We start from the raw sequence: 23,834 nt of genomic DNA on the forward strand, positions 1-23,834 counted from the left end.
TAGCTGGAAAGGACCTGCAACAATCATCTAGTCCAACTGCCTGACCACTTAGGGCTGACCAAGTTAAACCATATTATTAAGGGCACTGTCCAAATTCTTCAAACACTGACAGACTTGGGGGACTGACAACCTGTCTAGGAAGCCTGTTCCAGTGGTTGATGACCCTCAAAGCAATGTTTCTTAATTTTAAATCTGAACCTCATCTAATGCAGCTTTGACCCATTCCCACATGTACCATCACTGGATCCCAGGGAGATCAGCACCTCAACAGCTTTGTTGCCCTCCTCTGCATCCATTCAAGGCCCTTCCCATCCTTCTCAAATTGTGGGGCCCAGAACTGGGCACAGCACTCACGGTGTGTCTGCACCAATCCTAAACAGAGTGGGATAATCCCCTCTTTTGGCTGGCTGGTTGTGCTGTGTTTGATGCACCCCAGGATGGGGTTTGCCCTCCTGGCTGCCCAGGCACACACTGATGACTCACACTCAGCTTAATGCCAGCCAGCACCCCCAGGTGCCTTTCTGCAGAGCTGCTCTCCAGCCACTCCTCTCCCTGTCTATACTTGGGCATGGTGTTCCTCCACGCAAGGTGCAGATCCACCAGTGTTCCAGTCTGTTTAATCTCTCTGCAAAGACTCTTGTCCCTTGAGAGAGTCAGCAGCATCTCTCAGTTTTGTATCAACAGCAAACTTCCTAATGGTGCATCCAACTCCTGCATCCAGAAAAATGATAAAAATACTAGAATTGAGCCCTGAGGAAAAGCGCTGGTGGCCGGTCACCAGCCAGATATAGCCCCTTTCACTAGTAGCCCCTTCGAGCCCTGCCATTCTGCCAGTTCACCCAGTGCACCATGAACCTGCTCATCTCACATTTGGATGACTTATCCAGAAGGATGCTGTGAAGGACAGTATCAAAAGCCTTACTAAAACCCAGAAAAACATCCACTGCCTGTCCTTCATCCACTAGGCATGTGATCTTGTCTTGAAGGCTATCAGCTTAGTTAGGATTTTCCCTTTGTGAATGCATGTTGAGTGTGCCTGATGATTGTATTGTCCTTCAGAAATTTTTCCAAGGTAGTAAGGTTAAACTGTTCTGTAGTTCTTTGAGTCTACAGAGAACATGTTCAACAAGCATTGCTCAAATGTTTTCTTTAGACCTTCTCTTGTTCTTAACATAATAAAAAAAGTACTGTTTTTGTTATTTGACCCAACAATGGCCATTTTCAACTCTCATTGACCTTTGGTCTTTTGTGTTTTCTCTCTACACATGTGAACCACAGCTTTATACTCTTCCTGCTAGGTGAGACCTTGATTGCAGAGATCATACAATTTCTTTTCCCATTGAGTTCCACCAGTAGTTACCTGTTCAGCCAAGCTTGTCTAGCTTGTAACAGTGGCATTGCCTGTTCCTGTGCTTCTAGAAGGTGGTTCTTAAAAACTGGTGAGCATGTGTGGACTTCTGCACCCTCAAGAGTAGATTCCCAAGGGACACTGCTAACTAGCTCCCTGAGTAGCTTAAAGTTTGCTTTCTTGAAATCCAGGGTAGCAACTCTGCTGACCCTTTTCCTCATTACACTAAAAAATTTAAAGTTAGCCACATCGTGATCACTGTGGCCAAGACAGCCACCTACCATCACATCTCCCATGAGTCCATCTCTATTTACAAGTCTGGAAGGGCATTTTTCCTCGCTGGCTGAGTTACCTGTGACAAGAAATTCTCATCAATAGACTTCTGGAATTTCCCAGACTTGCTTGTTACAGCTGTCTGGTATTCCCAACTGATGTCTGGGAAGTTGAAATCTCCCATAAGGACACAGGCTACCAGTCCAGAGATTTCTCCAGATCACCTGAAGAAGAAATCATCAGTGCTATCATTCTGGTTGAGTGAACAACAGCAGACACCTGCAACAACACCTGCTTTGTTTTCCATCCCTCTAATCCTCACCCAGAGGCTCTCAACCACACAATCTCCAAATGTAAGCACTGTACAGTCACACCTCTCTTTTACAGTGAAACTCATCCATGTCGCCTGCCCTGCCTGTTCCTCATGAACCGCCTGTAGCCCCCCCACCCAGCACTCCAGTTGTGGGGCTCATGTTCCAAGTCTCACTGATACAAATAGCTCTGGGACCTGACCAGTAAAATGTGATGTATTTAGTTTTGTTAGAGGTCACTTAGAACTGCACACAAACTGAAATGTCATGAGATCCTGACTCAGCGACAACTTGAGTCCTTCTGTACTTTCAACTTTAGACTGTTTTCTTAGCACACAGCTGCATACAGAGTAGGCAATTAACATTATTATATACTATTTTGGAAATACAAATGAGTACTGTGTTAATTCTCCACACACCTAATCACTGAAGAAATGTGTAATCACTGTGGGAAGCTCACTGCCATCCCACAGTAACCTTGTTAGGTGAATAAAGCCCATAAAGAACTCAGAGGAGAATTTCTTCCACAGAGGAAATGTTATCAGTCCTGACATTAAGAGAATTCCTGCAATGAGGTGTGGCTTCTAGATGCAGGCTGATAACATTTCATGCCACCTGGTCAAAATCAACAATGCTCTCACTAGTACTGCTTTGGAAAACATGAGGGACCAGTGTGCAAGCAATTATATTCAGTTAATTTTTTATTATTCTAGTGAGGATTGATAAATACAAAAGTCCTTTTAAGGTCTGTCTTAGCAAGACTGCGAAGTGGAAAAGTTCTCTATTCCTTCAGAAAGAGAAAGCTATTAAAATAAGGAAAATGGCACAGGCTAATCTATTTAAAATGGCAAAGGTGGAAAACAGTTGCTGCATTGTCTGTTTTGCCTAGAGGCAAAGAAAAACTCTCCTTATATGCAAAGGAGGGTAAAGGAGACAAGAACAGTTGTAAGTGAGAAGAAAACTGCAGCTATCCTGGAGCTGGGGACACAGCAGCCATTAGGATCATTGACTTTTTTCAATTAACTTGATAAAGCTGTTGCAAAATTGACAAGCATAACATGCCTTTCAGAAACCTTGCTTACATTATATAACTTCAATGTATTGTCACTACTGCAGAAATGCATTTTGTTATTACTAAAAAATGCTGCTCATTCTGAAGTCTGTTACACTAAAACTTACTTCAGTAAATAGGCTACATCCAAACAAATTTTATGAGTTTGTTTTCCCACCCATTCCTGTAAAGCTTCCATGAGTTAAAGGGATATTCCACTCCTGCTTTCTAGGCTCCCAGGTATCATTGAAAAAACTCAATTGAAACAACTGAATGTGTATTGCTCATTTGGATACAGCACAGCTCAAACCATGCTACACAGTTTGTAAGTAAAAGAACACACTCCATCAGTGAAGAACAAAATTCTGTTTTTCATCTCATGAGTCTTTGGGAGGATGTAAAAGGATAAAAAAAAATCCAAAACCTTCTGATAGGAAACCTCTTTGAAATTGGTCTTCTTGATGCCTGAGTAGTAATATTACACTTTTAAGTATGAACAGTTTTCTTTATTGGATAAGATACAGCACGCGGCTACCAACCATAAGCTCTAGTCCACACTGATTTCTTCTTGAACTCTGCAAGCGATCTCAAGGCCAGAAGTGTAACTGTGAAAACAAAGACAAATGACATTAATTTGTGCAGTCCAGATTGGAAAGGATGCGAAAGTAGTCATTTTACTAACACAGGTATAGAAGCAGTTCTCCCCTTACTGAGTCTTTTAATTACTTTTTCACTTGCTAGTCAAAAAGTTTCTGATGCTACTTCCACTGTTTACAAGATACACCCTTTTGAAATATGATGTTGTACTAGGCCTTTCATCTTGATGGCACATTGCCTACTGAAATCTTATCACATAATCTCCTAACTAGGCCATCACTTTGAAGCAGCACATAGATCAACCAGCATTGCAGAAAGTTTCAGTTCAATGAGTAATTACACAGAATGGGAGATAGGAGGCACTGGGAAAGATGGAAGCACAAAGTACAACATCTTAAGTCCTCTGTACAATTCACTGATAGGAAATGCAATTCCCTGATCACTCAATTCAATTTGAAAGGATCGTACGTTTAAGCAAAATCAAGTAACCAAACCAGTCACATTCTAGTCATCCAGAAGGGAATTTCAAGTTCTAGTACTCAGAAGCAAAAAAAACCCAACACACCAATGGAAAGTTCAAGGGAAACAATGACTCATCTCAGTCAGGGCATACTGAGAATATACCATGTATATTCAGAATCTTCTGATGTACAGAGGAGATTCTCCAACAACACTCAGCATTGTTTCTGGTGGAGATTAGCAGACAGAACAGCGAAATTTTGAAATTTATCAGAGAGTGACTTAAGACTGCAGGCCCTCAAAACAAGGCTAATTATCCTAGTAATGTAAAGAACTTATAACCAGATTTCAAGAAGACATGTTTAGGTCCATAAAATCAGGTGAATCAAAGGTGGTGCCTTGCGTTAATGGAAAAAAAACACAAGCACACTCACTTCACTTGAGAGTATTTGTGGTGTCCTCTCAAAATTACTAGCACAGATTATATTTACAATCCTACATCTCTAGGTGAGCAATGGGGCGCATGCTAGCGCCATAGGGCGTTCCTGTAACTCAAAATATCATGTATTTACCATCCTTCTCTTCTTACTCCTTTTCGGCAATCCTCATTCCTCTATTCCTTCTTGTCAGACCACTCTACTAGGCTGTCATTGCCTGTCTCCTATCCCCACAGTTCAGTCTTCAGCTGCACCTGAATAAATTGTTATGTGATTTCTATTCTAGTACTGGAGGATTTTCAAATAGTATGTTGCATTCTATTTGTAAGGGTAACTCCAAAAACAATTGTTAGATCACTGAAATACATTTGTAGGACAAGATGTAGCTTTAGGTCCTTTGGATATTCAGTGGTCCATTGTGTCAACAGATGATACAGCAAACAGAATCGAAGAAGGTGTTACCGACATTGATGTTAACTTACCTGCAAAGGTTTCTTTAACAACAAATACGGCTCTCCTACATGTGCTAATAGCATGGATTCACCTCACTCTTTTTAACAACCGGATTTTGATCTGTACTGATAGTTACGGAAAAATCAGGACACAATAAAAAATACTCTACCTTTCAGCAGGTCTGCAGAAGATTTTGATAATGCTTCCTTAGGAATTTCCTGCATATTAATCAGCCAGTCAATAAACTAAAGATTGAAACATAAAGGAAAATCTGAATTAAAAGAAACTCTGTATCAGGACACCACTAATTCTTTTCAGTTTGACAGGCAACATCTGATTGCTGCCAAAATCATCTAATCAGAGACAGTGGCCAAACAACCTTCTGCCCAAACTATCCAAATGCTCTGAAATACATCTCACTGTCAGTGCAATTTCTCTCATAGCTGGATCTGAAACTCCTTTTGTTCCTTCTCATTACCTCCGCAGTAACTCTTTGTGATGAAGAAGGCACAGTAAATAGTTTCCCTCTGTCTTGCCTGTTCATGCCTTTAGCCTATTAATAAGAAACCTCCTTATTGGTCTCTTGCCCAAACATTTTACTGCAAATTCTTCAGGACTCTTAACACCCTTTGTCCCTCTTTTGACCTCTCTAATTTTTCATTGTTTTTCTGGCAGTGCAGGGTGCCTGAAGGACAATGTGGTATTTCAAACTTAAGAGGATGATTGTCAGGGCATAGTATCAAATTCTTCCCTAAAGCCTTATTAGGCACTTGCATATTAAGAACCCACCCCTGCATTCCTCCCGCATTCTGAATTCTGACTTCAGTAACTCTGAGCACAGAAGTGTACAGGAGCCAGTCCTTAATGGATTCCGGTTTGCACAAAACAGCTAACTATTAATCTACAGGTTTATAACAATATTTCCACAAATCTCAACCACAAGCAATCTACAGTAGGCTTACCAAATTAGGCACAATTTTCTGCACTTATTTTCAACTCATACTTGAAAATAAATGACACACACTACAAACTGCACAGAAGATTTTTGACTACCCTAAATCACTGTGGTGATGTCCAGTTGCAGAGGATCTATCTTTCAGTGTTTAAAGACTGACGAGCAGCTGCCAGCTCTCCTCTCCCAGCTATATGCTCTTGAACAAGACCACAAGTTAGATGCAGTAGATATAGAGGAAATAACTGCTCAACCTAAGACTTGAGCTGACTACTAAAAAAGGAGCGCTTTCTGACTCTTAGAAAATGCTTACCACTACATTTAAATTTACCTTTTGTGTTTGTTCTTTCCAAGGCTCTTTAGCCAGCAAAAGGGAAAGGCTGCTTGGAAGGAGAGTGAGAGTCTCTTGCACAGCAAGCTTCTCAGCGGGGTGCTTGCCAATGCGATCCTCAGACAATTCTGGTGTCATCTGGTGCTTCCACGGTGACCAGTTAGCACTGAGGCCAAGCAGTAATGCTGCACCATGGTCAGCCCAGGCTACCACAGAAGCTGCAAACAGCCACAGGAGGAAATCTATGTACTAAACAGGAAAATGGCAAAAATGCACTTTATTAAGGGGAAAAAAGAACCAATTAAAAAAAAGTCAAACCCAAAAATCCAGATGGTGGCTTGCTCTTCAAAACAATAATCTGAAAATTCAGCTAATATTTAAAATGCAAGAACTAAAACATTCTCAATATTCTCTTACACTTTGAAGAAGCATAAGCCTCTTTCTAAACTCCAATCAAACTAAAATGTCTACAGAAAAGACAGCAAAACCACACACTGCTAAAATCATCCTTTGGATCAAGGCTAATCCACATTTCATCTAAAATGGGGAAATAACTTTTCTACAGCAAGCTGACTGTTGAGGGGAAATTAGAGATGACCACCCTTGTGGTGCTACAAATGGTTGGGAATAATGAACGCCTTTCTGATTTAAGCAGCAGCTTATTCTATGTCCTTAACTTGAAGAACTAAACAGCTGAACAGATGTAACAATGAACAATATTGGTTTCCTAAAACTGTCTAAGCCCTCTTAGAAAAAGGAGCTGCAAAGTTTTGATTTGTTTAGACAGTTTTACTGGTGAATTCAATTTCTTCCTTTAATTGTTCTAAATACAATAATTTGAGGCAATGATTTCCTTTAGTTGCCTTTAGCCTCATCATAATTTAAATGTCATGGTTATTTTAAAGTAAAAGTTTTATACACACATACATTTACAAAAATTGAGAAGAATTTTTCTACGGAGGTAAGATGACAATCTTCTAAAAGCATGGAGAATAACACTTATTACTGAGGAAGAATGTGAAATACGTCAAAATCTCCCTTTTTCCTGAAAGCTGCAAATTATTTTCACAGCACATACCTCTTTGAGATTGACATTTTGTAAGGGTGCTAACTTGTGTGCTGAATTTCTTATGTAGCCCATCAGGTCTAGCAGCCAGTCCATTCTTTTCAGCACTCCTAGAAGACCAAGAACAATGATTCACATAAAACACAAGAATGCAGCATTTTTCATTAAAAAGCAAGAACATGGAATCACTGTAGCAACAAAGCACTGACTGTGGAAGAAAAACCATCACCCATATCACCATCACATTTGATTCATGGTTGCCACTGATACATGTTATATGGGCACCTGAACAGTACAAAAACTATATAAATGCAGGCAACACACTGAACATAAAAAAATGAATGAATGGCAATAATTTTTTCACATAATGGCAGCCTGCAGGTCCCACTAACCCAGTCTACATATATGACTGCTAGAGAATTCCTAAAGCCTCCCTGAAGCTTTTGCCCTAGTAGCCCATCTAAGTCTAGCACTGATGTCACTGTACACCTGGCAAGAATGTGGGGAGCATGGCGAAAATCCTCCTACAGTGCAGAGAGGATCTGTAATATACAGTCAAGGCATGCAAATAAAACCAGCCCTCTAGCCAAGGTTGGAGCATATTTCATGGATTCAGATTCTGCTGTCCAAAATCCATTCTACCTCCTACAAACTAATAACCATCTTCACGTTCAAGACCATGTCACTTCATACACTACCATTTCCTTGTACTCTTTACATGTGCCCTCTTTCAAGTTGTCTCCTCTTTTACCCAAAGGAGCCTCACCTCACTCATTCAAAACTCACTACTGTTTGAAGTTCTCCAACCACAGCTGGCAGCTGAGGCATCCAGTGCTTCAAAATTGTTCTCTAAACATAGGCAGCCAAAGATCCTTCTGCCATGAAAATGAGGAGACCTCATTCTTTCTTCTTCCTTCTTTATCTTCCCATGTGATTTTGCAACTTCTCTTGCATCAGCTCCAGTGCTTTATCAGACCCTTTTCTGAGCCAGAACAACTCATTTAACCCACCAGAAAACTATCTGGTATGGTTATGAAGAGGCAGAAGGGCAATTTGTTTTCTGTGTTAACTCCGTGAAAGGAGTTTAGAAAAGCAAGTTATCTCCTTGGTTCAACCAGTCTCACAGGAACACACTCCCACCTACTGGCTCACAGACCAGTAAGTCAGATGTTAGATCTGAAGGTTAGCAGTGTTGCACTATTACTGTTCTCTGATATGCTATGTACATTTATAACTCTACCTTACACTGAAAGTCTTATAAGGATGTAGTCAAAACTGTGGTCTGCAAATCACCTGGCTGAAGATAGATGACTTGTAGCTTATTCACAGAAACAATAAAGAACTGGAGAAAAACATAAAAGCGATGTTTAATACAAGTATTTGAAGAACAGAAAAAATCTGAAGATTGAGTCGATTGTAAAATAGAGAAATTTGGAAACATGTCTGTTAAATCATGTTAAAATTATCTTAAAAGAATCAAGTGTAGATCTATCAATATCTGTTGAATTTGTTGTTGATTTTTCCTTAAGACTGACCTTACCTGTGTTCTCGTGGCTCACAATGCCAGCATGATAGAAACTAAGCAAGAGGATCCATAAAATATTTTCCTTCTGGTGATGTCCTCCCACAGCATCAATCACAGAACTCAAGTTCATCAGAGGCAGTCTGCCTTGAGAAATTAAGTACAATTTCGTGAATGTGGCCTTCTCTATATTGTTCTGCAAATGCAATTAAAACTATGTTAAATTAAAACATATCTTTCTTGTGGGAACATCAGATGCTGCATTCCTCTTTACTAAAAAAAGGGGAGAAATTCTTATTAACTAGCAGGCTCATTTTTCATCAAGATAAATACTGAAACTGAAGATTGTACATATTACTTCAATTTTACATGCTTCTAAATAGCCCAGTAAAGTGCAACATAGTACAGTGCGACTGCTTTCATAGTGCTTTAAATTTTACATTCCCCTTTAAATTGAAATTAGTCAACTTGACAGTTCTGGAGACTCAAGTCTTCTTACAAGACAGATTCAATGCAGAGACATAGTGTTTTCTTAAATGGTGTTTTCCAGTATGGAAATAAGAACTCAAACTTATAAGCAAATGACAGCTCAGCTTCCCTAACCTACTTGAATGCTTGATTCTCTAGTGAACTGGCCAGTAAACAGAAAAACATGATTTACACCACAGAAGTTCATTTATGACAACCTGATCTGAAACCATCAAGTCCTTCCATCCAGGTAATTTCTTTAGCATTTCAGCTGCTATGAATTCCACTGCTAATTGATTCTACTGGTGAGCTAGAATCTGAAAGCTTTTCTATTCCATTGTCATCCTTAGCCATCCTGTTCACTTGGAAACATTCTGGGTGCAAATGCAAATACAGCACACTAAGTCAAAAATCAAATGTTTTTCAGTCAAAGTGTTTCACATTTTTAACAGAAGCAGGGAACCTCCAGTTCAAGCACAGCTCGTCACCAGGATGCATTTACAGTTCATTTCAGGTAGGTGGTTATATCAACCAAAGAGGACTACAGTTTGCTGTTTGCATCATTGGTCTGGGATTCAGAAGATATTAACACCATTCCTGTTCTGCTAACAGAGCCCTGTTTGAACTTGACCAAGTTGCTTAGACTCTCCAGTTCAAAGCTCCCATGTGAAATCAGTAGTATTTCGGTTGCCTTGAGAAAATTTTGGATATGGGGCTCTTGTCACTTTTGCTTCAATCTGCTGCCTGCAAATTACAGTCAGAACACTCTTACCTGCATGGAAGATAAAATAATCATTGCTCCTAATGAGCTAAAACATGCTGGGGACAAGAAAAATGGTAAGGTAAGCTTGTTACCTGTGATTTGGTGAAAAAAGACCATGAGTAAAACATCATTACCTTATGGATCTGGACAATGCGATCAATCTCTGAATCAGTCATTTCTGAGATACATTTTGCTACATCGATATACATCTCCAGTTTGCCTCTCTGGAAACAGAAAAGTAAATGCATGTTTATCTATATCTCCAGGTTTCTTCATCATTAAAAGTGGTAAGTCCAGGAAATTTGTTAATGATCATGATGAATATTTAATGTAGTCTCAAGCCTTGTTTTATTTATTCTGTTTTAGAAATTCTGTATTTGCTGGGGCCTTCAATGTACTTAATTATTAAGGAATAATATCTGAAAACTTTCAAAGAGTTTGTTTTACTTGTAATGGAAAAGTGCCCCTCCTTGGAAATATTTTCCATCACCAGATACTTTCTTTAAATCAGTGTAAGAAGCTGAATCCTCTATGGGGGAAAATATCTTCTGATTGTTTTCTGCTTCTGTTTAAACAACATTTATTTCAGTACTAATACTGCATTTTTCCATTAGCAAATAATTTATGAGAGAAATGTGTACATTAAATTGGTTTCACAACTTCAGTCATATTATAAAGAATATCCAAAACTTACTTAAATTGAAATTGTGCAAGCATCTTAACTACTATCATTAAAAATTTTACATCTATTTCATACTTCAAGTCTGATGGGTCAGGGCAAAAAGATGAGACTTACCATCAGTAAAAATATGCAGTCACAATGTTCAAACACCTCATACTTATTCCTTACCTGAATCTCCTTTGGTAGAAGCTCAAATATTTTCTCCACAGCCTGGCACAGAAAGCTCCAGCAGTACTGGGCTGGGTTCGGAAGTTTCATTGCCTGCAAAAGCCCCTGTAAAATACACTGGCAAACTTCCGGGTTTTCTGTGCAATTCTTCAGTTCAAATTGTTGTATCAGAAACACTTCTGTAAAAAACTGGAGTTTGTCTTCTGCAACATGCTTCATCCACAGGGGCAGGGACATGAAAAGGTATTTCTGGGTTTTCACCTGAAAAGCAAAGTGTTTTCCTTAGTTTCAGATTCTAGCTCTTCACTGACCTTCAACCATTGTTATAGAGCCTGAAATGATATTAAAGTGGCTCAAACACCACTTACAATGCAGTGAAAGTCATAAAGACTTGGAAATTCTTCTTTCGTCTTTTGATGAGTTGCTTGAATTAATAAGAGTTCCAACATGTCAATAGTCTGTTTTCCTTAAAAAGTTCAATGAACCCTAGATACCAGGTCTCTATATTGGCATGACAACTGTGGTTTACCTAAATGGTGCCCACTGCATTGCTATACTGACTGACAATATCCCACCGCATTGTTATACTGATCGGCAATATATATTGTAAGCATACAGACTGACTAGAAAGCCAAGGACAGAATATTGCTAGCTAGTGAAGAGAAATGAGTAATTACCTTGAAGAAATCCAAAGGTTACACACTCTGTGGCTGAGCTTGTTTTGTGACCTTAAATCCCCAGTGCAGTGACAAAATTTATGTGCTGAGAAATTTTTTATTTTTTGGTATTTTATCAATTATGTATCTTAAAATTGCCACCAAGCGTGTGTATATCTGTGAAGACTTATGAATTAAAAATTACAAGACAAAAATACCCCTTGAAGAACTGGAAAAGATTACAGAAATCCACAATGGATTTTCTGAGAATTGTCATGAACCTGCTACTCAACTTGCATAAACTGACAGAACTGCACAGTGAAGTGCACTGTGGGATTTAGAGAGTCCCTGTTGTACCTCCATAAGAACTACACTGCAGTGAAGGATAAGCCCAAACTTGATTATACTATAGGTTAGTCTATTGACTGTCTACAGAATTAAGACAATGTTTTCGAGAAGTAACATGTTTTACTAGATCAAGAGGCACTGCTGGAAGAAGCAAGCGAGCTTTTGGACAGACAGGTTGGCTTTTTTTCTAAGACTATTAGCTAGTATAATAAAAGATACATTTTTCCCTACATGCCATGCCTTCTTAAATCTCCAAGTTATCAGAGATATAGCATGAAATGAGAGAGGAAAAAGGTTCAAGCAATTGAAGTAAAACAAATGTAAGAGATCTTAAGTCTGCCTTAAATCACCTTTCTTTCACTATAAATATTAGCTAAACAATATTTCTGCAGAATTCTGAACCTAGTAACCCTTTTCTGGTGAGGCATTCTAAACATTATCACAGAAGAATCTTATAGGAAGGAGGTGCTGAGGTCCCATAAATTATCTGACATACATACACTGAGACTGTAGATAAGGGGTGGTGCCACCCACATCCCCAAAAGCATTGCTGCATTTTGAGATGACTGGGCCTGTGTCACAGCCAGTTGAAGGCAGAGATGTTTTACCTCATCACCTAAAGTAGAAGAAAAAAAACAGAAGTTATGAAGAAATTATTTTCACTTTAAATTTGTTCTCAACTCATAGAAGATGGTTATTTTTCTACTATAGCACTACATTAGAAATCTGCTTTTCTAGAGATGGTGCTTAAAGCTTTTAACACACACGTTAGAAGTCTCCTCTCCCCACTCACGCACCTTCAGCGAAAAATCTCAGGATTTGTCCAGGTTCATGTTGATTCATGCAAGAATAAAAGAGTGGGAATGGTACGAAAAGTAGAAGTTTAAAAAATCCTTGTAAAATAAAGAGAAGATTTAATCTACAGAAGGAAAAATGAGTCAATATTGGACTCCCAAAACAGAGATTATGATTTGCCTATGACTATTCATTTCAGAGCACTACTGAAAAACAAAGAGGTACTACTTCAATAACATTATGTTTTCTGCTCAGCAACAACTGCAATAAACCTTGTAAGATGCAAAAGTAATCTGTTGTTTTTAATATGTTTACAGATGAAAAAAACCTTTACAGTAGAATTTGTGAAATACTTAAGGTTCATCAAAACACTCAAGAATTCTCAGACATGAATAACAGTGACCTAGAGAATCCAGGAGAACTGAGAATATAGTTTAATTTTCATAAAAATATCCATGATATAGCTATTCCAGAAAAAGTGTTAGGAGTGCCACATTTCTAGGTGACTGTTTGGTCATAATACAACTGTTCTGCATTATACTTTATAGCACAACATGAGAATTGCTCAATCAGCACACAGCAAGACCTATTTCTTCCTGCAGGTGCACCTGCCCTGGTAAGGACCAGGGCCGTGAACATTGCAGCTGCTGGCTCTTTTGCACCCTTATTTTCAAGCCTCTATGCCCCACGCAACTGCTGGCACATACACACCTTGGTCAGGTGCCATCCATCATGTACCCACCAGGGTACAGTGACTCCATTCATGTAGACCACTTGGTCAGGGGAGCACCAGAGGTGGGAACCCTGAGTCAATGGAGAGGGTCCCCAAACAATGGGGTGCCTCAGCCTACAGAAGCTTCTGGACCCTGTCCATACATGACCAGAGCTCAGATCTGACCAGCCTATAAATGGGGCCGCCGATGGCGACCCCCTTCGAGTGTTCTTCCTGGAGCAGCGGGACTGTGAATGGGACCTCTCCCCTTACATCAGGGATACCATCTAAGTAAACTTCCCAGAGCTGACAGCCCTCACCTCCTCCTTGGTGAGTGATGGTTTTTTCTGGATATATCCTTCAGGGAACCCTCGTGCCCACATCTGCTGCGAGGCAAGTGATTTTTTCTTCTGGGTACCCTTGAGAAAGCTTCCCCTTTGTGAGTGAGTGGGTGCATACCTCAGGTGATCATTCTTGTATGTCAATGTGTAGTAATAACACCCTGACTGCTACGACGAACTGTAGTGGTGTGTTAAATGTTAGAGTGCTGATAGTTTTGGGATTGTCCCCGGTTTTCATTGGTTTCGGTTGTTTGGTTTTGCATTGCCACGAAACAGAAGCTTGTTTGAGCTTATCCTTGGTTTGAATTAGTTTTGGTACAACTCTGTGACATTTCTGCGTGCATATATTATCTAGAAAAGGGCGTGCAACTTCCACACACTACAGAGGGACACTCCAGGGAAATTATGTACAGAAATGCAGACTATGCTGTCTGAAGTCAATAAAAACATAGCCACAAAACTGATACACTGTTTCCTCTGGAATTCCCCTGATTTACAAAAGTAAGACTCCTAAGTGAAAAACAAGAATAAAAAAAAAATCCCCTATACATTTAATAAGTTTCAGCTATTCATAAGGTTACACAAATTTGCATGAGCATGTACAACAGAGCTCAGTATAGGAAATTCTTTTACTTATTCTTACAAAAGACTTCACTATCAATTGGAAGAATACCAAGTAAAAACGAAGTTGCAGCTCAAGTATAAGTAAAAATGTTTAATATGCAGCCAAATCTTTCTGTACCTAGCAAGCACTTGCTCTTCATAGGACAGTTCAATGATTTGTAGTGCTTACACATGCACTCTGTATAACTAAAACAAACACCAGAAAGAACAACCTTACATATTCTGGGCTTAACAATACATCATTTTAAACTCAACAGCACTTTCTCAACTCAGTTGTAAAAGAATCTGCAAGGCCAGTAATAACAGTGACACAAATAAGGAGAAAGAAAACTTAGTAGAATCAAAAAAGGCAATGTGGAACTTTGCACAGTAATTTGTTGGAGGTTTTTTAAGGAAATGAGTTTGAAACTCAGACACATCAACCAAAGCAGGCACCGACAGGTATCTTGAGTAGAAAAATATTACACAAGCTGTCCAACACAATACTTCAGGATCAAAGCTTTAAGATAAAATGCTCTTAGAAGCACTGAAAATCAGGGTCATGATGAAAAAAAGGGATATGCTTTCTCTGTCACCCAGTGTAGTTCAGATAGCTAGATAAACTATGGAACAGTTCAAACTTGTGATAAAGCTGTGTGCAGCCCCTGACACAGGCACTGGACCAGCATCTGGTAAGTACTGAAAAAAAGATATAATTAGTTGAGTTTAATGATGGGCTCTTCATACTACAAATAGTTCAAATGAAAAATTTGATGCAATTTTACCATTGTCTTAGAAAACTTCCAATACTGATCCAAACTTCTCAGCTCTGATCTTCTCTGGTCTTTTCTTGAGTTAAAACAAATTATGTCCACACAGTGATTGCAATATATGCTTGCAAATCCTAAAAGGTTGGTCTTGAAAGCATAGTAAACACTTCAATCCCTTCAATAATTTCCAAGCCCTGAACCGGGCACTAAATTTGTGAAAGCTGTGTCGGTAAAGTTGTCTTGCGACAAGTACAAAAGACTCCATAAGAAACAATCTTACCGAAGTTCAGCCTCATCAAAGGAGAAAGAATGGATGCCCAGTTTACAGGTGGATACTGATGGCTTTCTCCAACTAATGCAATGGGTGCCAGTGCTGCTTTCACCAGCTCAGTTGGGACATATTCAGGGCCTGCAACAGAAGATCCAATCAGAGTCTGAATTTTATACACATGCATTTGGCTAAACAGCTCAGGAAAAAGATGTGAACACTCCACTAAAGACCAATCTGTAGTGAGGAACTGAAAAGCATTATAAATTTTCTGTTATTTCTTTTTGTACCTGAGAATTAGCTCTCTCTTCTTTGCAGTCAAGAGTTATATTTTTAACATTAATGTCCTATCAGAAAAGGCTTTTTGTTACTGAGAAATAGAAACTTTCTGGTTCTTTCTCCTTGAAACAATTTATGAGCTAATTACATGTATTCCTCATCTGGTAAGGTACTATTTTTGCATGTTAGTAGCAGAACAGCAATTTTTTTCTGACACTGCTCTTCTTCCCTATCCTGCAGGTGCAGGCCACAAAAACTTTAAAACAGGTGCTAACCTTTGCGACATATTGTGTTACTTAAAGACAGGGAGTTAACTCAGCTAAAGTCCTCCTGGAGGCATGCGCATTTTTTACCTCAATTGAAAGCAAAGCCTGATCCATAGGACAACAGTGACCTCACTTAGCTCCACAGAGGAATAATCTCTGCTTTATCTCCCTTGAGACTGTACTCCACGACATCTCTCTTTTACTAGCACTCCTCATGTGAGAGTACACTTTCTTCAGGTTCCTTTGCATTTATCATACATAGCAGTAACTCATTTGAACACCACCCTGCTAGAGAGAATCTTAACCTAGCACCACTGAAAAAAAGGACAGCATAAGTCTGCCTGATGATGGGGTACTCCTGAGGACACATGCTAACACTAAAAGCGATTTGACTTTCATTCCCACAGAAAAGACACATAATTTCATAGACAGATAGAGAAGGGGAAAGGGAAAGGGTTTAAAAAGTCATACAGATTCAGAGAAGAAAACCTAAGAACTGCACAATTCTACCTTATCTTATTGAGTGTTACTCTATTTTTTCTTTAGAGACTAAATATCCCACACTAGTGAAGTTCAATTTAATATTTAGAAAAGTTTTCTTGGCAGATAAAAGCAGGTTACTAGGGTCAGCTTTTACAGTCATAACAAATTTCCCAGAAGGATACTGTAGTTTGATCCCTTCTTACCTTTCTTTCCACTTTCAATGGCAAAGTCAATGGCTGCCCTGATAAAGCTGTTTCCAGGCAAGTAGCTAAAATCTGGAGGAACTGTGAAGACAAAAAAGACTGTTTATACACTGAAACATGTCAGTAGAAATTATAACCTCCAGCTCCCATATAAATTCAAAGGCCAAACTTAACTCTGTTTGAGCTAACCAATTCTGCAGGTGACTCAAAGCATTTAGATCACAAGATTATTGAGAGATGCATTAGCCTTTCTGCTTTTAAGGCAAGCTAAACATTTGTTTTGGTGAGAAGTTCCAGGTCCCACTGACCCAGCTGAAAAGCCAGGAATAAGAACTTCCTTAAAATATATCAGCCACTGCAAGTCAGGCTCTAAAAGAGAGAGCTTCAAAAGCTAAGTAAGTTTAATACAACAGAGACATTCTATATTTATCTAACCTCAGGCACGTGTGCCAAGACTATACAGAAGTAGAAACTCCAAGAATATTTTTTCTGTGATGAGGAAATGTACCTACACTTCATATTATTGGTTCCCAACTTGGTTCATACTGAAGCTTACAGCTTCCACTTAATTAGTTCCCTCCTGTAACTGGTATTTCATCAATGGTGTAATCCTGCTTTTGTTTTACCAATGGATATTGAAACACCACCAGAAGGTAATGATGTATTAACAGAATATGAACTTCTGTGCTAACTGCTACACTGAAAGTGTACAGAACACTAATTTTTTACTCAGAGAAGATTGCTTCTAGAAATATACTTCTGAAGGGTCAGCTTGCTCTTGTTATGGACCAGTTTTTAACTGTTTGCTTCATTATACTTCGGGAAGTGCTTAAACAAGTAGATTAACCAGTTTCCAGGGCACTGAGTGGATAACGTAAATATCAAACACATGTGCCATATCCAGTTTAAAATTTGTTTACAATTTGTTCTATAAAAGAATAAAGACAGATGCAACATACAAGCTTGACGAGAACAATTCAGAACCTTACTTTGATACTGCAAGCAAAACTAATAGGGGGGGTGTCCTATTCAGCATTTCTGATTTCTGATTCATGTTCCAACCTTTAGGTCTGGCCCACAGGACCATGAGATCTTTGATTCAAAGGCTGTCATGTCATTTAACAGGGCTGCAATATCTAGCCTGTATTGTTTAATATGTCCTTTGCTGCTTTTTTAGCTAGGTGCTACTTCTGTATGTTCTTTAATCAGCAATAATAAAGAATCTTACCTGATGCCCTGTTCTGGGTAGAAGACAGACAGGACATGTGAAGTCTTCCCAGAAGTCCTGCTGCATTTGTCTGAAGGCCAATTTGCCCTGAAAAACTGATTATCTGTTGGGACAATAAACCACTGGTTAGACAAACTTCCCTTTGTTGCCTCATTCAAGTGTTAAGAGAAGTTCCCTTCCCCTAGGTTTTCTGCAGCAGAGACTCAGGCATGGATTCCAGAAATTCTTCTAAAAGAAATAGAGCGGCTCAAGCTTGGTGCCTCCTGAAGAGGGACCCTCATCAGAAGAAATCTTGGACAATTATATCCCCACAATCCAAGACCCCACCCCCTGCATGTTACTCTGGGCCAACTGCAAAATTAGAGTCTGGGTTCTCTCCTGTTTTTCATTGGATCTCTTAATTTACACCAGGCAGGCTGGCAATTAAAGCCCTGACCTTCAGTTGCTAATTTGCACCCACATCTGGAAAAAAAAAAAATTCTTGGTAATATCCAAGACATTCTTCTGTTAGATGCCATTCGGTTTCTCTGTTCCCTAACACAGGTTGGACACACACATTCTGCAGCTTCTTTAAACAGATCTGGCCTGTTTATGCAAGGTGTCAGAGTACCCTAGTGCATTATCTAAAGCAAGAAAGAGGCACCTTCTTACCTGTGTAAGAGTTCTGATGACTTCATTCAGCTTACTTTGAAACTGGGAGGACTGAATGCTCTCAGATTTCAGCTGTCAAAGGAAAAAGAAAAAAAGAGATGTGAATTACATAAGGGGAAAAAAAGGAAACTAGAAAACAGAGAACAGGTGCTGAAAAGACAGATTTAATTTTCAAACATGCCTTTTTGTGGGGGAGTGGAGGAGAAAAGGAGAAAACTTGTACGGCTGTAAGCTTTCCCCCAACAGCACTGCACATGGGCCATACGATGGGAAAATGGAACAGACCCTATTTTACACATTGTAATTCTATCTTGCTTGGTTTATACCAAATATGACTCAATATTGCATAAATGGGATGCCCTAATATATAATGACTGCTATAAGGATGCAGAGGATGTCATTCCATCTTGCCCTCTCGCCAAATTTCTAGAAGAGATCAAGGTACCACTTGCATGTTCTCACCTGTATCATGACCGCTTCAGAGCCCACCAGTGCCACCAGCCCACTGACAGCAGCCAGACGCTGCATTGTTGGAGAGCCCTGGAAGCATAATGCAGGATCAGTGAATCAATGCAGTCACACAACGCTACTGTAGGACAAAACACCTGTTTCTTCCAACTTAAAACCATGACTGCTATTGCTTGCACACCTCTCACCCCAACAACCTTTTCAGATCAGACTCCAGCATGTTGGATAATTGTTCATCCCTCTCTTGGTGAATTAAGGATTTATATGGAGCTTTCCCTTCCTCCTCTCCCCAGTCTGAAAACATCACATTTCTCCCTGACTAATCACTTTCTTCTAGTACAGTTGGTATTCCACACAATACACCTGTGCAATTCAACTCTGAAACACTGTTTCTTTATTGATACTTACCTTCAACTGCAATCTTAATACTTAAGTTTGCAGTTTGATTTTAAAAACACAATTTTTTTTTACAGTGAGATAAATAAAAATAATTATAACTGAGGCACCATAATGACAATTCTGTTAGTCTAATTTTGATAAGTAGCAACTGATTTCACAAGGAACCTTCATTAAAAACCTAGATTTTATCATTGGATATTGTTCCAAACTAATAAAGATGTCCAAATTAAGATCTGACTGACATATGCATTTTACTGTTCATTTGAAATCACTCCCCTGGCCCCACCCAAAAAAAAAACCAAAACACAAACAAACCAAAAGGATATGAATTCAAACTCCTTTACCTCTGCAAGCACAATTTTCATCCAGGCTGGCATTAATCTGTTACTCAAGTCTTCAGCTTTCCCATGACCACAAGCTGACAATCCATGTACTACTGTGCCTAGAGCGAAAGCAAAACTGTGGGTCTGCAAGGTGAAAAAGGCACATTAAAAATCCAGATCTTCCAAGGGATTCTGTATTTTTTTTAACATTTATTATCAAAGCATTACTTAAATATTTCTTATTTATCAGTAATTCAAAGTAACGTCTTTGTCTAAGATACTGGAGGCTTTCTTACTTCAAGTATTTTCTCTCGTCAAGTGACAGAAGATTTCTGAGATGAAAGACTGATCTGTGGCACATAGATTGCTCTGGAGCCTTTATTTTAGAAGATACTTTGATATAAAGGTAAAAAACCATGACAAAGGCAGTTTTTTTTCACTTCATATTTCCCAGATAAACATTTTAAACAGTTGATTACTGTAATCAGAAGCTTTGATTCAAATGGTTGCCCTTTTTTTTTCCTGGCAAGCATTTAACAAAAAAGAACACACACTGAAATATGGAGATTATTTTTGGCATTTTTAGAGGATAAGCCTAGTACACTAGGGATGAAACAGACACCTGGAGGATGTTGTGACTGTGATACACTAGCTGAAGGCTAAGGGAAAACAAAAACTCAGAAGAGAACAGCAGATGTATTTTCCTACCAAGAATCTAAAGAAACATGTTACAAAAGAGACAAAAACTGGTAGGACGCAGGAACTAAAGACAAGAAGAACTCAAAAGTACCAATTTTCCTTTTAAATGCAATAATACATAAAATCCATTTTTATTTCACCGTCTGGTAATTGCTATACACCTGTAGAAAATGCATCAATGGATCAAGTGGTATTCTTGGTAATTGTGTTGTATGCACAATATGCTCAATGTTAGTTAATGCTGAAAGTAGATCAATATAATTTTCTTGAAGTTACAGTCTGGGTAAAGCAGCATCCAATATTAAACAGACAAGAGAAAAACAGAACTGAAACAAAGCCCAAACACTGAATTATGACCTGCTGATTACTTTCCACTAAGGTCCGTAGCTTGTTCATGGCCTCCTCAGCCTCAGCTGCTTCTATGATTCCAACACTGAAAGCAGAGACACAGGAACAGGCTACAGAATAGGCGAGCACCTGAAAAAAAAAAAAAAAAAATTAATTCTGTTAACCAGTGTTTGATCAACTTCACAGTAGCAAGTGCACATGGAGCAATGTGCCAGCATGATAAAAAAGCCATGACATTTTCCATTTATACTCTTAGATGTTTATTCCCTCTCTGAAAGATTTTTCATTGATGCTAGCATTAAACAAATACAACTAAAGCTTGAAAGTTCTTCTGGTTTTATGAATGTCAAACTCCCGATCTCCCACACAAATGTATCTGCTTTTCTCAACACAAGTATCTGATAGTTATTTATGTGAGCATACACAGCATACTGTGATCCCATCAGGGTTGCAAGCAGATCCGGAAGGCCAGAAGAGGAGCACGTAGTAGAACTGCATGACACTAGACACATTGTCCTTGCAGAAGGATTCCCAAGTGGCACTACTTTTCTATTCTTCTGCCTTAGATGTGGAGAATAAGGAAATTAAGTCTGAGTTTTCAACAAGGCATCTGTGCCATCTGTTTAACCCCCTTTTTACCAAAGGTAAGCAACAGAACACCACATGACTGTAGGGGAAGCAGAGAGCACCTATGCACTGTGCAGGACTGATGACAACTTGGGCAAGTAACACTCAAGTTGCACCTCTTGGTGCAGCAGGCCACAGGTACATTTCAAGTACAGGATTATACTCTAGCCATTTATAGCTCTAAAAGAGCCTCTTGTGCATCTCATAAATATACTAGTCTTCATCCTAGGGTGCTAGCCAAATTTAACTCATATAATTATCTTTAAAATTCCTTACAGAGATTTTAATTGAAAAGGGTAGGATTTCCTTCTCATCCCAAACTATTTCATGATGTCAAACAGCTGCTGCCTTTCATCTCAGAAGCTGCTGTATTAAACCCAGTTTAACTCAGTAAAGCACTTTGAGATCTCTGGGGAAAGATTAATTATTTCATAGCTTTAAGTCACTTTAATGCATGAACCATAAACTGCAAAAGTCTAATCCCCGACACACATGTACTGGCAAAAAAAAAAAAATGAACTCCATTAAAGGAGACTTTTAATAAAAAGCTTTCAGAGCAGTACCAAGAGGGGAAAGAGAATAGTACTACTAATCTCTGCTACCTCCCTTAGAAAAAACAGAGGATTATGCAACTCAGCTGTTCAGCTGCTGCAGGCTTACATACAACAGGTACAGGATTGCTTATTTTCTGCAAAAGCCATACTTATTCTGATTCTTCTCTTCTGTTGTAAACTTCACCAATTTCATCAGTTTTCCTTCTCAAGTTTTACCTCAATAAGGTTATAGACCTAGTATACGGACCACATCAAAACTTACAGGACATATCTTGGCAAAATACTTTGAAACACATGTTTAAACTTAGTAGAGCTCAGTTTAAGTCTTCAAAACATAGTAACAGAGGGAATAGTAAATAGGGCCATGGCAGCATTCACAAGTGCAAGATTCACATTAAATGGTGACAGCAGCTTTCAAAGAAGGAAACAGCACACTGAAGGAGAAAGCATCAGTATTAAGGTTCTCTCTGAGAGTAACTCACTGCCTGCTTTCTAGTAGATCAGATAAGCAGTAAAGAACTGTGCGTAAGAGAGACCCATATCCACGAGTACTCAGGACCCCACTTTCCACAACTTACTTCGAGGTTAAGTAATTAAAGAATTCTAAATAATGATATATGCCATCTTTTCAGGTATTTTCTTAATGTTTGTGTGGCATCAGAGGTTATTCTGTTACTATTGTTTTGTTCAGTAGATATAAAACCATATATTGTGAAACAAATAATAGAAAGAAAGTATTCTAGTACTACAGATACAAAGCTTCACTTAGAAGTCTATAGTTATTAAAGGGAGGCAACAAAGTAAAGCAAGATTTAAAATTTGTGATAAAATGGGCAATACCTCCTGAACACTTCTGCTTTGGTCCTCACTGTTGTCCAGGTATTTGCAGAGTTTTCGCAATGAAGTGGAAACATGCACTCGAGCTTCTGTTTGGCTATTGTGACTCATATGTGAAAGAACGAGTCCTACTCCCAAAATACATCCCGTGCTTAAAGAGAAGACAAAAGAAAAAGGATTAACTATGCTTTGGCTGCTCTGAACTTTCTTTTTACCTCAACATGGGTTGCTGAGCAAAAAGCCTTCTTGGCAATGCCTGATAACTAGCCCTGTAGATAATTATTATACTTACTGCAGTCAATTTTACAAATAGTTTCTATTTCACAGATAGGTAATGATTTTCAGGACACATAGGATTAAATAAGAGCAGAAAAAGAAAAATGCGCACTTAAAATAATGAGCCCTACGCATACAGCACGATTATTCCTTCTGCCCCTCAAGAACCAAGAGCCCCATCAACAAACACATCAGCTGGTATGAAAGAATTATGGATCCAAACTTCTACATCTGATTTTTACTGATATCCTAAAATCTGATATCCCAGTTAAACATACTAACAGCAGGCCTGTTGGCTGTATTAGAGTCTGTTTCTCTCAGACTCCTGTAAGAGATGTTTCAGTTTGCAAAAATAATGAATTTAGTGACTGCACCAGAAAGCAGCTAAGATGGCTGCAGAGATTAAGGTACTTACCTGCATTTCAGAACATTAAGTGTCAGGTATACATTCTAACCCATATGTACTAAAATACACATACTCAGCCAGCTTCAGCAGGGCAGACACATCCAGCACAACTAACAGTTTGATGCTAAGAATACTTAAAATTGCAACAAGAAGAAAATGGATTCAAAGTACATGATTTAATAGGGCAACTGGCAAGAACTGCTTCATAGTCTCTGCCTCTTTTTCAGATTTGAACAGAATTTCCATTCTGGACCAGAGGACTCTTACTAATCTCAGCACCTGTGCTCCCATAACAAGTTTCAGTTTCCACAGGTCATCAGTCATATTACTGAAAAGTTTTGTCAGAAAATTCCCAAACAGCTCTGTCTGCTATCATGAAACACTAAAAGTAGCACATACTGCTCTGAAGTCGA

At 38.9% G+C, this 23,834-nt stretch overlaps 1 protein-coding gene across 4 annotated transcripts in view; it reads right to left on the bottom strand.

The window, feature by feature from the left end:
- Positions 1–2,615: 2,615 nt before the first annotated feature.
- FOCAD (focadhesin) overlaps positions 2,616–23,834 on the bottom strand; it is a 110,942-nt gene continuing 89,723 nt past the window's right edge. For 3 of the 4 annotated variants that reach the window (XM_071802588.1, XM_065860805.2, XM_065860802.2), the window contains exons 29-44: positions 22,743–22,890; positions 20,731–20,850; positions 19,696–19,818; positions 18,947–19,024; positions 18,485–18,556; positions 17,834–17,936; positions 16,606–16,686; positions 15,387–15,515; positions 12,386–12,501; positions 10,882–11,142; positions 10,166–10,255; positions 8,819–8,996; positions 7,291–7,388; positions 6,213–6,461; positions 5,099–5,174; positions 2,616–3,588 (exon numbers count right to left, since the gene is read on the bottom strand). In XM_071802588.1, the coding sequence (XP_071658689.1) occupies positions 3,515–3,588; positions 5,099–5,174; positions 6,213–6,461; positions 7,291–7,388; positions 8,819–8,996; positions 10,166–10,255; positions 10,882–11,142; positions 12,386–12,501; positions 15,387–15,515; positions 16,606–16,686; positions 17,834–17,936; positions 18,485–18,556; positions 18,947–19,024; positions 19,696–19,818; positions 20,731–20,850; positions 22,743–22,890 (1,996 nt within the window). In that variant the 3' untranslated portion in view covers positions 2,616–3,514. Of the gene's footprint in view, positions 3,589–5,098; positions 5,175–6,212; positions 6,462–7,290; positions 7,389–8,818; positions 8,997–10,165; positions 10,256–10,881; positions 11,143–12,385; positions 12,502–15,386; positions 15,516–16,605; positions 16,687–17,833; positions 17,937–18,484; positions 18,557–18,946; positions 19,025–19,695; positions 19,819–20,730; positions 20,851–22,742; positions 22,891–23,834 lie in introns of those variants that run through there. The other variant, XR_011736651.1, reaches the window with a different exon arrangement.

The sequence above is a fragment of the Patagioenas fasciata genome, chromosome Z (genome assembly GCF_037038585.1).
Source record: "Patagioenas fasciata isolate bPatFas1 chromosome Z, bPatFas1.hap1, whole genome shotgun sequence".
NCBI lineage: Eukaryota > Metazoa > Chordata > Aves > Columbiformes > Columbidae > Patagioenas > Patagioenas fasciata.